The 16,032-nt window shown below is 40.5% G+C and overlaps 1 protein-coding gene across 2 annotated transcripts in view; it reads right to left on the bottom strand.

Annotated features, from left to right (window-relative positions):
• The window catches only part of LOC309386571 (calsequestrin-2-like), a 46,066-nt gene that overhangs the window by 18,146 nt on the left and 11,888 nt on the right, over nucleotides 1-16,032 (bottom strand). For both annotated transcript variants that reach the window (XM_081942117.1, XM_081942118.1), the window contains exons 3-6: nucleotides 3,992-4,076; nucleotides 2,063-2,163; nucleotides 1,264-1,375; nucleotides 1,013-1,086 (exon numbers count right to left, since the gene is read on the bottom strand). In XM_081942117.1, the coding sequence (XP_081798243.1) occupies nucleotides 1,013-1,086; nucleotides 1,264-1,375; nucleotides 2,063-2,163; nucleotides 3,992-4,076 (372 nt within the window). The remainder of the gene's footprint in view (nucleotides 1-1,012; nucleotides 1,087-1,263; nucleotides 1,376-2,062; nucleotides 2,164-3,991; nucleotides 4,077-16,032) is intronic.

Genomic DNA, 16,032 nt, shown 5'->3' with positions numbered 1-16,032 from the left:
ATAAAAAAAGTAAATGAAAAGAGTATTATTGTTGGTATCTGCTACTGCTGCTGAACCAAAGAGAAGACATGCATTACATCTTCCAGAACAAAGTGAAGGCGATCCAGTTTTATTTCGTGGTTAAGGCACCTGGCTAGAAGCCAGTAGATTGTGAATTCTAGTCCGATTTAAGGGATGAAAGCCAGCAGGTGACTTTGTCCCCGGTCACTCTCAGCTCAGCCCACCAGACAAAGTTGTACTAGGGAAAATAGTAGGAAGAAAGTGCATTGGGTATGTTTGCTGCTTTGAGTTATTCATAAAAAAAATAAAGGTGGGATAAAAATAAAGTCATACTTATGGGGGACATTAATTGGCTTAATAATGATTAGAAAACAAACTCTTGCAAGTATGATCTTTCTGACTTGTCATGCTGAAAATTTTCTCCATGCTGGCTGGGGAATTCTGGGAGTTGAAGTCCACAAGTCTTAAAGTTCCCAAGTTTGGACACCCCTGACTTAGTCAGTATGAAGCAGATTTGGGGAAATGATCATGTACAGCTGAAGTTATAGTCAAACACAACCCTTGGAGTTAAGCTCCCCTTCCCTTTGTTTTATTGAACTCAGCAATAAGAAGTATTTCATGAAAGAGAGTTTCAGAGGAAAAAAGAAATGGATGAGACTTCCTAGAGAAAGAAATACTAAAAACAGCTGTAAATAATTCCAACGAGGGAAATAAGAAGATAGCAGACAAAGTCAGTATGACTGCACAAAAACCTTAATGAAAATCTGAGAACAGAAAATGATCCATACAAAACATGCCAAGAGGTCCAATAGATCCAGAACAGTCATGTTCTTTCTCCTCACCATAATTCAACTTCTGACATAGTCCATCTACCAAAACAAACTGTACCTTTATTCTAGCCATAAGGCTGACTGCATAATTCCAGATAATCAGAATCAGAAAATGCACCTAGAACTTCAAGACTACCACTTTCTCAATTACCAGATCAGCATGGGAATCTTTGTGTCCTTACCCCTTTGTCAAATGTGGCAAAGAACCTGACATAAGGCTGGAAGTGTTCAGCTGCCTCTTCAAATGCTTTGTAATCTGAGAAGGAAGAAAAAGGAAAAAGAATCACATACTATTCTAGGCAGGGCTACACACAGTGCGTGTTGTAAAGAACGTACAAATGTTTCAAGAAAGATATCAATTCATTTCCAGCAAAGAAAAATAATAATACTGCTTTCCAGCTCCCTTCAGATTCCATCATGACTTAGAACGCACGTTCTGAATCTTCTCCTTTGAAGTAGCCAATAAGTTTGATCTCCTCCTCCATGTGGTCAAAGGCTTGAAGTTCCAGTTTGCTGTTAATGATTTCTACAGGATCTTCCATCAGCTGTCAGGAAGAAAGAATTTTGACAGGAACAATTTAACACAAAGGCAGTGATGGAAAACTTCATCACTGAGGTCAATCATGGAATGTTGTAGTCTCAGTGTCTATGTCACATTACTGTTGTCACCAAAGAGAACATGAACAGAAACTTTTAAAAACTCACTATCACAGCATAAGGGTCAGTGGCTCAGATAGCTTGTACATTCACTTTATATAATCAGAGATAAATCCACCTGTGACCAAGTTGCCCCTCAACATTTCTGTATGCTTTAAAGAGGAGGCAATTTATGCCACAAGGTAGTTTTGCCATTTAAAAAGTGGACTTGACTATCAATTTGGGGATCTATAAAATAGCCTGTAGTGGAATGGACAACCCTTGAAATACTGAGTCCTTGAAAAATTGAAATACTAGAACTTCTGTTTTAAACATGTGAAATCAACCGGCTGAAGTTGATCTTCCTTATGAATTTATTGGTAAAATTAGTTTGGGGCCATCTAAAAGTAGTATTTTGATAATTATCCTATATAATAGATACCATTAGTTTTGAATGGAAATAATGTTTGTTTCTTTAACTTAAAATATATGATTTGCATTCCACTATATTATTTGTATTCCTTGGCAAAAGAACATCTCTGTAACTAGCATTAATGATAATATATTATTTCTACTGGAAAACAGGATGAACCTACATCCAATAGGAATTCAACCAAGACATCTGCTGACATTTGCCCATCAAACTCTATTACATGATCCTCCTTAAAGACATATAGGCTTCCTTCTTCATCCAAACCTAGAAAAAAAGACAAAAATGCAAATAAATACATGGATCAGTGCTGCAGTCTGAGTGAAAGATAACACAAGTTACTTTTCCTACATAAGATACAATTAATTTTTTAGGCTCACTGTGGGTTCTGAACAGTGGTGGGATTCAAATAATTTAACAACTGGTTCTCTGCTCTAATGACCGGCTGGCTAGGCATGCCTGGGGTGGTCATGTGACTGGATGGGCCAACTCAATATCATTCACGTCAATGGCTGCCTCTCCTCACCCCTCTCCTCCCAGCCACTCCTTGTCTTGCTTGCCAGATACTTACTCTTAGGCTTATTGAAGTCAAAACTAGCACCTGCCACAGTGATAAATCTGTATTTTAATCCAGGCAAAACTAAACAGAAGCAATATAAGAATAATTTAGAATATTTTACCTGAAATGGCATTAAGTTTACGGGGAAAGGCAATAGAATGCAATTGAATGGAAGACAGGAATTCCGAGAGAACAAATGCTCATCAAGGACGAAGGAGAGACTGGTTTAGTAAATATTTATAAGCTTTTTGTGAACTCCCTCATGTTACTTTTTTGTTAAGGTTGGGCTAGTAATCTGGAGGGGGGGGGTTAAGGTGGAATCTGAAAATTGTTTAAACTTTTTAAATAAAGACTATACATTGCAGGCAGTTCTATATAACTGCTGGCTTTAGTTTCTGACAGACTATAAAACTAACATGCACTCACTTCTGCTTAATTTGCAAATAATCCTGTATCTACATGCAGAGTCAGTAGAGACAGCAGAGGCCACAGAATTCTATTTATGTTGTGCATTCATTCTCTTTTCAATTTTTTAATCCTGCTTTATGATTCTTACAAATAATTCGAGACAGTCAACATATCTAATATGTCATCCTCCTCCTGTTTTCCCTACAACAAGTCTTTGAGGTGGGCTAGGCTGAGAGTCACCCACTGGCTTTGTACCTAAGGCAAGCAAGGGCTAGAACTGATCTCCTGGCTTCTAACCTGATGCCTTAACCACTAGACCAGACTATCGTACCCAATGTGGGTCTGATCCTGGTGCCAAGGCCAATGAGGGACCCTAGACATGAGGTACAGGTTTTGATTGCTTTTTATTAGAGTACCCCCCCCCCAAAAAAGGGCTCCTGGCCAAAATGCCAAGAGCCCAGAACAAAGGATTAAGAAAGCTTTGTATATTTTCACTAAAAGAGAAGGCGGGGCAAGGCAAGATAATAAGAAATATCATCTAATAAACATTTTAGTAATCTAGCTGTCCCTATTCCTAAACCTTGGCTAATTGATGCTCAAGGAGTTATCTAATATACATTCTATTTGCTCCAGGCCATCTCTATTCCTAACTTCTGCCTGAGGTCTGCAAGATGCCTAACTCTTTGTTACTTTTATCAGCTTTCTAACTACCCAGGATTGTTACAAGCTTTACACATGCATATTTCCTGTGAATAAGCATTCTTTCTTCTTGCCAGACAGACCCCACAATTACAGGCTTCCTGATTTACGTTCAAGTGTGTGCCATGACCTTGCTTTAGTTTAGCAGACAGCCCATCAAGACCATACTGGCTTTATAAACTTTCTTTTATAGTTTGCTGTTTTATCATTATATCTCAGAATAATCAAACCAAACAAATAATAATAATAAAAACCAAAAATGCACAAGAGAAACAGAACAAGTAGATGATAGTATGATAGAAAATCCTTTTGCGCACATTACACATGTATTCTGCTTTTTAAAACTAAACACTGGCTTAGTTTGGGTCATGAAAACAAGGTGCTGGAATTTCTCACCCCCTTGAAGAATGAAAAATGGATTACACTTACCTAGTTTTTTTGCAAGCTTTGCATCTTTCTTGGAATCCAGTAATCCAAAAGCAATGCCTTTCTCCTCTAGGACCTGTGCAGCAAGCTGTAGAAAGACCCAGAAAAGTCATAAGGCAGAAGGACTGTGGAAGGGTCTAGAACAGTGGTTCTCAACCTGTGGGTCGGGACCCCTTTGGGGATCGAACGACCCTTTCACAGGGGTCGCCTAAGACCATCGGAAAACACATTTTTTCAATGGTCTTAGGAACTGAGACACCAATTTTATGGTTGGGGGTCACCACAACATGTGGAACTGTATTAAAGGGTTGTGGCATTGGGAAGGTTGAGAACCACTGGTCTAGAACAATAAGGAGTAGAGGTATGACTCAAATGAATGCAGTCCCAACCTCCATTCCACTCTAGAAGAACCCTCACTCCAGAATTACACCCTCCCAGTGTTAACCCATAAATATAAACACATAGACTTAGGTTGCTTGAGGATTTTTGGAAGGTCCTTTGTTTCCAGTTCTATATTAATTCATTTCCTTCTTTGTCTATTTCCCAAAACTATTCTATACCAGTTTTGAGGGTTTTCAGAAGAAGAACTCCTAACATTACATTAGGAGTACTCAGTGTGGTGCTCACAGAGACCACCCGACCTACTATTAGAAATAATCAACTATTTCATTTTTTAAAAGAACAATTAGCATTTTTAAAATTTAGACATATGAAATAGGAAGCCAGCATGCTATAAAATTTGAGTCTGGAAAGCAATGTTTTATGTGAGTGTCCACAATCATGTCAACTCTTTTGAGATCATTTGTGATATGATCTCAAAATGTAAGATCTGACCATCAGCTCTAAAGATAGAAGAGCCATGCTATCACTATCAAACAGCTGATTACTATCAAACAGCTGATTAAACACTATCAAACAGCTGATTAAAGAAAGACACTATCAAACACTATCAAACAGCTGATTAAAGAAAGTACTTTAGGTGTGATTTCAAACCCTCTTCATAAACCAGCAAGATAACCTTTGTCAACCTGGCCATCATCGCTTTTCTTCAAGCTTGCTGCCAGCTGCTATGGAAATAGTGAGGCAGGGAGCAATAGGTATTTGGGAGAGGAAGTGTGCAAGTGGTGTGAGAGCAGAACTGCCGAGAACTATGGGGAGGACTGGACTCACAGAGGTGAACTTGACTTGTTTGACATCTTCAAGGCCAGCCGTTCTGGGAATGGCAGTGCAGAGCACCTGAACCAGAGACATTCCCAAAATAGTTTCCTGGCCTATGATTGGACTCTGTCTGCCTGACTACTGGGGGGGGTGAGCTCAGGGCTCTGGGGTGATTTTCAATTTATCTTTTTCATGCATGTTTGCTTCAGACGTTGCCTGACTTTTGCTGCATTCAGTTCTTTCTTAGTAAAAGTATATTTTTTCTGAATCTATGGAATCAAAGGTTTTCTTTCCTAGGAATTGATAGGAGGCAGCTCTGACATCTATGTTATATAAAATGTTTCTAAATTTTAAATAGCACTAATTCTAGCACATTGTAATACTCTTCTCACAGCAGTTCTGGAGGGCTGAAAGAAAAAAAGTCCCATTGTAGCTCTTTGGACAAGGGTCCATTGAAACACAGCTCATACCTTATGATATTGTTCCCTTCATAAGGATTCATGGACTCATTTTATTTGTTCTTACTTGGTAAAATATGCAGGAAGTTCTGTTCTCTTTTATTTACAACTATTGCTATCATATCAGTATGATATAGTTTCTTTGAAAGTAGCTAAATTCTGCTCTACTGTCTGTAAAATTAGGCAGACTTGGCCATCTACCGTATCAATGATCTCACCACTAACGATAATGTACTATTAAGTCTTGTTCTGCTCTATTTTTTATTTTATTTTAACATTTTAGCGTTTAACCCTGGTCTGCGATCATAATAAAAAGTTGATTGAGCTGTTCTCGTAGCTGCCTTACATTGCTGATTTATGCTCAGTTTGTGTCAATATTCACAGCAAAGTTCCTCTCATATGTACTGTTTTCAAGCAATGATTGCTGTATCTTATACATATGTCCTAATTCTTTTCTCCTTGAGTGAAATATTTTACATTTCTCCCTTTTAAAGGCTATTTTGCAATTCAGATTATTTTACAGCACAAAGCAAAGTTTTTTAGGGTTTAAGAGTCTTCAGTTTACGAATGCCTTACCTTAAAATGAAAAAAAAAATGTATAAGAAACATCTAAACGGAGACACCATCCACGAAACTACCGTAAGTACTTAACACAAGCACTGTAAAAGGTTTATCTGGAAACAGCGGTACTTTCCCTTGTCTTTGCATTGAATTGTGTCATAATATCTGAGCTGAGAGATTTCCTCTCAACAAAAATAGGGCACAAACCCTTTGGGAAACAGTGACCCTGCCGACAAGCGTTTCCATTTTATGGTGACCTATTATGTGTAAAAAGAAGAAAACTGTGGTCCTGAAGGCCAGTTTGGTAACAATGAAAACTCTACCAAAGTCCTTTCCCATGCATATCTCCTTAGAATTATTGAAATATCATACAGCAGCTGAGCTCCTGTTGAAGTGCTGTTGCTTTAAAACTATGCTATAAATAACCTGAACTCAGGAAAGTACCAGGAGATTAAAGGGGGTAAGAAACATCAAACTTAATTTCTCTCTACTGCTATTGAATTGGTCCAGACTTGCTTTCATAGGCAGGAATCCAAACTTTTGCTAAAATGTTAGTAATATACTCGGGAAGAGAACACTTAATATACATACATACATACATACATACATACATTATTCCAGAAAGACATAATAGTATAGGTAGGGACCTCATTGTCAAGAGAACTGCATGCCCTCAATTATACTATATCAAATGGAATGTGTGAGAGAATGTATGACCTATTATGTTTTAGGTTTTGTTTTAACAGTATGGATGAAAGGTTATGAAAGTATTGTGAGGTTACTGCCATATAATGGTCTATATTTTTAGAATGGAAAGAACTCTGCACCACAGATATAAATATCTATTCAAACCATTTGAAGGTCACGCGCCATTCTGATTTACTGCCTTAGTTTTGCCATGAGATGAATAAATCATATATTAAAGATTTTTTATCCACCCTGGGGGTGGGGGTGGGGGTGTTTCCCCATTCCATGGCAAAACCACGGAAAATAGTCAAGGCACTTGTCTCCTTTGTTCATTTTTTCCTACCTGCATTGAATACCTGAAGCCCTGGCATGCCACTTTCCATGTATTTTTACAGTGTGGGTTTTAAAGACAGTTTGGAAAATGAGCTTGTGAAACACCCTTTAGAACTATGGATGAAAACAAAGTTTAATACAAGGTCTATTTGCACACCAAGATAAATTTCCTAAGAAAAGGCTTACTGGATCTATTGTGGATGGAGATGTAATACAATCTGATTCCTAGAGTCTCTTCCTCATGACTACATTAGTGTATATCCTTCCAATTATTGAGTCGGCATAAAAGCATGCCAATGTAATTTGAAATGCCTTGATGAGTAACCCTATTTTCCTCAAAAATGAGGCAGAAACTGGGTTATTCCTAACAAAATTAGACGAATCTATAAACACATCCCTTAATTTGTCCCATATTAAATGTGGAAAGACAGCACTAGGCTTCTATACTGCTTCTGAGGCAGAATACAACATTAACATGCCTAGAACGAAGAGCCCCAAGTCAATGGGAAAGGGAATCACAGTGTTGAAGCAGACTTTATGGAATAGAAAATCCGAGACTTTATTCACTACGGTTATGAATAATCTAGTCAACTATTGTGAGCAGATTAAAGAGACATTGTGTTCAACATTGTGATCAACAAAACTAACACAATGAACCTAACCTTTAATTACAACAGCCTTTTTGATAAACATTAGCAGTTAATTTGTGTTAATTGAGGAGACAACGTGCCTATTATTTTTTTCTGCCTGAAGTTGTTTTAATAAAGCTATTGCACAATTCAGAAATTATTTTGTGCATCATGCCTGATGATTAACAATGAAATCCAATTTATGGCAACAGAGTTTTATTCATTCCAGTTTTCTATAACTTTCATTGTGTTATTGTTCAGTATCCTTAAACAAATAACATGCTAGAAAAACACTTCAGATTGCAAATAACTTTTTGAAAGAAAAAAAAATTACTTAAAATATAGTTCACTATCATTCATAACTATTAAACAACCCAGAAGAAAGCCTAAAGAACAATCTAATTGTGTTAATTTAATCTTGCTTTATCTGATTAAGAAAGAAGTTATATGAGCACTTTTCTGGCTTTACACTATTATTTATCTTGATGGAGGAAAAATGGGGCTTAACTGATATAATAACAATAAGCTCTTCAAATTATATTCTGTGAGACTAAAGTTAGAATACTCAAGAGAAACTACATTTTATTTAAATTTTGAAAAAGACACTGCTTGTACAACTATTGAGTGTATCTAAAAATCTAAGAAAATATGGTCTCTTTCATCTTAGAAGACAGACTTGTATGAGTGTGACAAAGGGAACTAGTATGCAGATAAGTCTGTTCTATAATTGTAATTAAGATCTATTCTATACCCTGCCCTCATTGGCAATTTAGCACACTTCATCATGCTTTGGCAACCCTTTTGGTCACACATTATCTTCATTTTATCCCAATCTTATGTTGTCATTAAAACCACATATACTGCATGTTACCATGGCACAAATATGCCCCAGCCATATCTTTGTTTCCTGCTATGTTGCCAGTACATTGCCTTCATCTCATCCCTACATATGAATGAATGGTGTTACATTTGTCCTTAATTGCATAAATGTCAGAATACTATTTATTTTCTGCCATATCTCAACCCTGCCCAAGGATATCTTCACAATATGTAAAATCTTGCTATTCTTGGGAAGAAGTCAAGTGATGATAGCTAGTACCGTAAGACAGTAATGTGAAGATGCCTTAAACGTACCAGAGTTAAACCATTTTTCTATACAGATGTCATGATGATGTTCATCTATCATTTTCTTTTTTAAAAATTATTTTTATTATGCAATTTTCTTTGTTATATATAAAATTTCCATATTCACAATGACAGTGTATTATCTGGGTACAATTTCTTTTAAATACAAATAATAAGTCTTATGTACACGATAATTATAAGTATTATTCTCAAAATCTATTTGCCATGGTCTTCCGTTATTCTTATTAAACATTTTCTGTTATTTAATTAAACACTCTATTCAGTTTTGTCTATAATCAGTTAGTAATATCAAACATTAATAAACATCATATAAACATCACATTTATCACCATTATCTTTCAAGTCTATTAATCATGTTTACTTATCCTAATTATTCAGTATTCATTATTTAATTACACATTTACTTCATCTTTATCTACGTATCCTTCTTAATTCTAAATTTCTAACTTCTGCTTCTATTTTCCAACCATTGATAGAATAGTTCCCAAGTTAAAAAAAACTATTTTCCCCATTTCTAGTTTCTACCTCTGTACTAATTCTTAATAGAACAACTTTTATTGCTGCACCTTTCCCTCATCTCTTGCCTGTTTTCATAGCTCAACTCTTATTGACTTCTTGGCACATCTCCCATACTCCTCCCTAGGGATCTTGAGTCTTATATCATCACTTATATCATAAGTGATTTCAACAGCTTCTTCACTCTGTTGAACTTTCAATACACCTTTCAATGATCGTCTCACTTCAGGGGTGTCACTTCAGACTCCGCTCTCCTCGTGACTACCGAAGCATCCCCTCTATCTTCATCACCCCTATAGGATGACTTTCGGCCCTGTAGAGCCTCCTGGCTTGAGGAAATTGGCGGGAATTCATGTAGCTCCGCTAATCCGCACTGCTTTGCTGTGACATCAGCTGCCCATTCTATACAGATGTCATGATAATGTTCATTCATAATTTTCAAAGAGGACCTTGACATCTAACAAATTGTGGGCTATCCATGGTGTGTCCGCAGGTGGCTGGTAAGGCTTATATAGGCACAGAATGTTCTGCCACATGTCAGGCAGGCATGCGTGGGCACCACTATTGCAGCATTTGCAGCTCTGGCTTTACAGAGTGCTCACTTCGCTTGTGCTATGGTTATCTTTCTGTCTTCAAATGCCTGGCAGCCTTGGTGGATCATCATGTGCCATGTTGATCGATCTTGTGCCAGGGTTTCCCAGGAGGTGGTATCGATATCCAGGGACTTGAGAGAGGCTTTCAGCGTGTCTTTATATCACTTCCTTTGGCAAATCAAGTAGTTCAGGGAGCAAAAGATACAGATAATTAAGCCAGAATGCCAAAAGGAATACAAGTACTTTTGGCAAGTTCAAACGTCAGCACACAACACTTCAGGAACTCACTGTTTGTTCCCAAAAAGTGCCCCTCCCCACAGCATCTCCTTAAGTCTCATTCCCCAGGTGTGCCTGGTGAAGATAGGTGGGACACTTTCCTCCCGAGTAGCCTGCTCAGTCTGCGCTGATCATGTCTTCCCTGCACTCTCCAAGCCCTTAGATCAGGAGGGGGTGGTCCTTGCTCCTCGTCTGAGCTCTGTCTCTCATGTTCATCCTGCCTCTGTTCCTCCCTGCCTGCAGGCCTTACTAATTCCAAAAAGCCTTGCCTGGACTGACTGCCCTTCCCCAGTTTTCTCCAAGGCCAAAAAAGCTGCCCTCTCAATCATTGTCAGTTCTTGTTCCAGCTCATCTTCCCCCACAGATTCAGACTCTGATGGGGGCATGACAGTAGAGCTTGACTTGGCGATTCGGCAGCTGACCTCGATGTCAATTGTCACTGCATGGGAGAGGGTGCGGCCACTGCATGCAGCTTTTGTCCCTTTACTGTGATGATGGGCTCTTTATGTTGGGCATTCGGGGATGGCTGGTGCATCCCTTCGGTCTTCTTTGTGTTGTTGAGGAGGCCAAAGTTGTCACATGCTACTGGGAATTTGTCCACGCTGGCTTGCATTTCCTGCTCTGATCTGGGCATACAAGGCATAGTCATCAACAAAAAGGAGGTCTCAGAGCACAGTCTCCTTTATCTTGGTGACAGCCTGGAGTCTTCGCAGGCTGAACAGTTTTCCATCAGTCTTGTATCTTAGACTGACTTCCAAGGAATTGTTCTGGAAGACATCTGACAGTATGGCTGAATCATTATGCTGAACAGGGTCAATGCAAGCACGCACCCTTGCTTGATGCCATTTGCGATGGGAAAGGTTCTGAAGCTTCTTTGTTGTCCAGAAAATGAGCTGTCATGCCGTTGTGGAACTGACATACCATCAGGATGAATCTATCAGGGCACCCAAACTTTGACATGATACACCACAGAACTTCCCAACTGACAGTGTCAAAAGCATTGGTGAGATCCACAAAGCTGATGTACAATTCATAATTCTGCTCTTGACACTTCTCTTGGAGATGTTAGGCTGTGAAGATCATGTCCACAGTGTCACGCTCTTTGCGGAAACCGCATTGTGTCTCGGGTAATAAACCCTGTTCCAGGGCAGAATGCGGCCCACAGGCTTTGAGTTTGACACCCCTGTCATAGATGAAAAGAGACATAGAAAAACAATGCAAGTTTTCAAACAGATCTCCAAACTCAGAATTGAGGTTTCCAAACTCGAACTGATAAAGGATGCCAATGGACAGAGAGTAACTAATTAAAAGATAAAACAAAGATGTAAAGACTATACCAAAATTCTGTACAATTCTGTCTACATCTCAGATACCTAAAAAAAAAATCCTATTTACAACAACCCAAGATTAAGTTAGATTAGCACTCCAGTCATTACCAAACTGGATTGGAAATGAATTGATAGGGAATTCCCCCCAAAATATAGCAAGCAACAACAACAACAAAAAAACAACAGTAAAAGTTCAAACCAAACTAACCAGTAAATTTGATCACTTAATGATCAACAAATCAAAATATACAATTAATATCAAAATAAAAAGATTTAATAGAAATATCATGTAATAGCTTTAATTTGACTTGCTAAGGTAAGAGACCTTATTCCATTCAAGACCAATGGCTGTCCAATCTTTTCTTGAAGACCTCCAACAATGGAGCATTCACAACTCCAGGAGGCAAGCTGTTCCATTTATTAATTACTAGCTGGATATCCGTGCTTCGCTACGAAACTATGTGATCGGGCTTGATAAATTGACACTTAAAGCGGGTGCGAAGTGAACCAGTACAAACGCCGGTAGGAACCCATCCCTGGTTTGTAGGCTTTACAGTTCTGGAGATTTCATGATGATTGAGTGGATTTGGCTTTTATATACCGTGTTTCCCTGAAAATAAGACAGGGTTTTATTTTCTTTTGACCCCCGAAATAAGCACCTGGCCTTATTTTCAGAGAGGTCTTATTATTTTTGAGGTGCAGAAGGCAGTGAGTGTGGTCACCTCATGGCTGCTGTTGTGTTGCAATATTTTTAGGGAGGGCTTATTTTCAGGGGAAGGCTTATTTTAGCGCATGTGCTCAAAAGCCCGATTGGGCTTATTATCCGGGGAGGTCTTATTTTCAGGGAAACAGGGTATATAGATTCCCATTGTCAGGAAATTTCTCCTTAGTTCCAGATTGGATCTTTCTTTAATGAGCTTCCACCCACTGCGTCCTACCCTCAGGTGGAATGGAGAATACGTTGACCCCCTCTTCTCTGTAACAGCTCCTCAAGTAGTGATAGATAGTTAACCCTAATCCTTAACTGTTCTTCATATAGTTTAGCCTCCAGACCTTTTATTATCTTTGTTGCTATTCTCTGCACTCTTTCTAAGGCCTTAGCAGCGTCTTTTCTGTATTATGGTGACTAGAATTGGAAACAATTGGACCAAGTGTGGCCTCACTAGTGCAGTACAGACAATACTATCACTTCTCATGATCTTGATGTTGTCCTTCTATTGCACAGCCTAGGATTGCATTGACTTTTTTTTGGCATCTGCTGCACACTGCTGGCACATGCCTAAATGTTTGTCTGCCAGGACATCTAAATTCCTCTCACAGTTGTTGTTGAGCCAACAACTGCCTATACATGTGCATTTGGTTTTTCCTGCCTAACTGCAGGAAATTCACAAATTCTGATAAAATTGCCAGCTTGGTGTTCTTCACTTGCATATGCAAGTGTGCACCTTTACATATGATTATTTTAAATTTCAATAGAAATATACTGTATGAAAAAAAAATCCACTTGTGAATTGTGACCTTGTACAGTTTCCCTCATTTCCATTATTTGCATGATAAAATAAACAAAGGTGCTCTTTTTTTCATTTTATATTTGATGACTGAAAAATGGTTAGCTTAAACTGTTATTTTAACAGACACCACCATTTATCTCCCTGAGTCTGAACACAAAACATCCTTTTTATATTAATACAGGGGGGGGGGGGGGGAGAATCTCTCCAGTGCTTCCATTTTGTTAGATAATAACAAAGGTGGAGAGGAGAATATGTAAAAGAGAGTACTTCAAAATTCTGTCTTTCTACAGGACAATGCCTCCCCACTATATCTCAGGTATACTATTTTCCTAATTTAAAAAATGTTATTATTCCAATATACTTTTGCAAATAAGAGTCAATTATCAGGTCGATCTCCATAACATTTCATGAAGAAGGTGCTAGTTGTTGCACAATAAAAAGTTCATGTGAATAACATGAGCTATGGATCACGGAATGAAAATATTTTTATTAGTAGTATTTTCTAGAGGGATAAGAGGTGGCGCCTTTGCGGCCTCTCCTGCGGCGACGAACCACCCTGGCACCTTGGTTTACCGAGGAGCTAAGGGTGATGAAACGCCACAAGAGACGCCTAGAGAGTCGTTGGAGATCCTCCCGTTCCGAATTTGACCGAGCACAGGCACGAGCCTATTTGAAGACGTACCTTGTGGCATTAAGAGCGGCCAAACGTCAACATTGCGCCGCTCTTATTGCGTCTGCAGATAACCGCCCTGCCGCCCTGTTTCGGGTGACCCGTTCCCTCTTGTTTGAGAGACCACGGGAAGCCCCACTACAGGGCAGAGCAGAGGAGTTTGGGAATTATCTACAGGACAAAGTCGCTCAAATCCGGATGGGATGGACCCCTTTCAGTGGTTCAGTAGAGACGCCCGTTGCGAGTCTTGAGGGACCACTTTGGGAGGAGTTTGACTCGGTTGCCATCGAGGATTTGGACAGGTTGCGTGGACGTCTGCGACCCACCACATGTTTATTGGACCCGTGTCCCTCCTGGCTTGTACTGGCATCCTGGGAGGTTACGCGCGACTGGCTCCTGGGCCTGGTGAACGCCTCGTTGGGCGAGGGGTCTCTACCGGCCGCCTTGAAAGAGGCGGTGGTGAGGCCCCTGCTCAAGAAGCCTTCCCTGGACCCAACGGACCTAGTCAATTATCGTCCAGTCTCCAACCTTCCTTTTTTAGCGAAGGTTGTAGAGAGTGTGGTAGCACAGCAGTTCCCACGTCACCTGGAGGAAAATGATTATCTAGACCCGCGCCAGTCCGGCTTCCGACCCGGGCACAGCACGGAGACGGCCTTGGTCGCATTGGTTGATGATCTCTGGAGGGCCAGAGATAGGGGTTGTTCCTCTATCCTGGTCCTATTAGATCTCTCGGCGGCGTTCGATACCATCGACCATGGTATCCTGTTGCACCGGCTAGAGGGGCTGGGAGTCAGGGGCACCGTTTTACGGTGGTTTGGCTCCTACCTCTCTGATCGGACGCAACGTGTGTTGACAGGGGAGCAGAGTTCGACCCGGAGGTCACTCACATGTGGAGTGCCACAGGGATCGGTGCTCTCGCCTCTCCTGTTCAACACATATATGAAACCGCTGGGCGAGATCATCCGTGGTTTTGGGGTGGGATATCATCTGTATGCTGATGATACTCAGCTATACATTTCCACTCCGAACCACCCCAATGAGGCCGTCGAAATGATGTCCCGGTGTCTGGAGGCCGTACGGGTCTGGATGGATGGCAACCGACTAAAACTCAACCCTTCCAAGACGGAGTGGCTGTGGCTTCCGGCCTCCCGGTTCAACCAGGTGCTTCCATCTCTGGCCATCGGGGGCGTCCAACTAGCCCCCATGGAACAGGTGCGCAATTTGGGCGTCCTCCTGGATGCCCGGCTGTCCATGGATAACCATGTAACAGCCGTGGCAAGGGGGGCGTTCCATCAGGTCCGCCTGATGCGCCAATTGCGCCCCTTATTGGACCGGGATGCCCTACGCACAGTCACCCATGCGCTAGTGACGTCTCGCCTGGATTACTGCAATGCTCTCTACATGGGGCTTCCCTTGAGATGCACTCGGAGACTACAGTTGGTCCAGAACGCGGCCGCGCGGGTGATTATGGGGAGGACTAGATACTCCCCTGTAACACCTCTCCTGCGCGAGCTGCACTGGCTTCCTGTGGTCTACCGAGTGCGTTTCAAGGTTTTGATTATGATCTTTAAAGCGCTTCATGGCACAGGGCCTAGTTATATGCAGGATCGCATCCTGCCCCACACATCCCTACGACCAATTCGCTCACACAGAGAGGGACTTCTCCGGGTGCCGTCCGCCAAACAGTGCCGGGGGGCGACACCCAGGAGCAGAGCCTTCTCTGTGATGGGCCCAGCCCTGTGGAATGACCTCCCCCGTGACATCAGGATTACTTCCGATCTCCGCTCCTTCCGTGTACAGCTGAAGACTCACCTCTTTCAATTATCTGGCCTGGCTCAATCGCAATCGTAATTTTCTCATTCCTCCTAACTGTTTTTAAATTGTCCTTAAATATTAATTCTTATTGGGTTTTTACAATTGGGGTATTTTAAAGTTGATTTTTAACTGTCTAATGATGTAATTTGTTTCCTCCTCCGTGTATGTATGTGCGTTGTGTATGTATGTACGTTTTTGTGTTGTTATATATCTTTTATGTTTTATGCTCCATTGTACGCCGCCCCGAGTCCTACTTGGAAAGGGAGCGGCTAATAAATCCAAATTTATTATTATTATTATTATAAATTTTTGGCCTTTGGGCCAATCCCTCTATCTCAGTCCTAGGAAGAAGGTAATAACAAA

Source organism: Natrix helvetica (genome assembly GCF_964273705.1).
Source record: "Natrix helvetica genome assembly, chromosome: 2".
NCBI classification, from domain to species: Eukaryota; Metazoa; Chordata; class Lepidosauria; order Squamata; family Natricidae; genus Natrix; species Natrix helvetica.
This window is presented reverse-complemented; position numbering and strand designations above follow the sequence as displayed.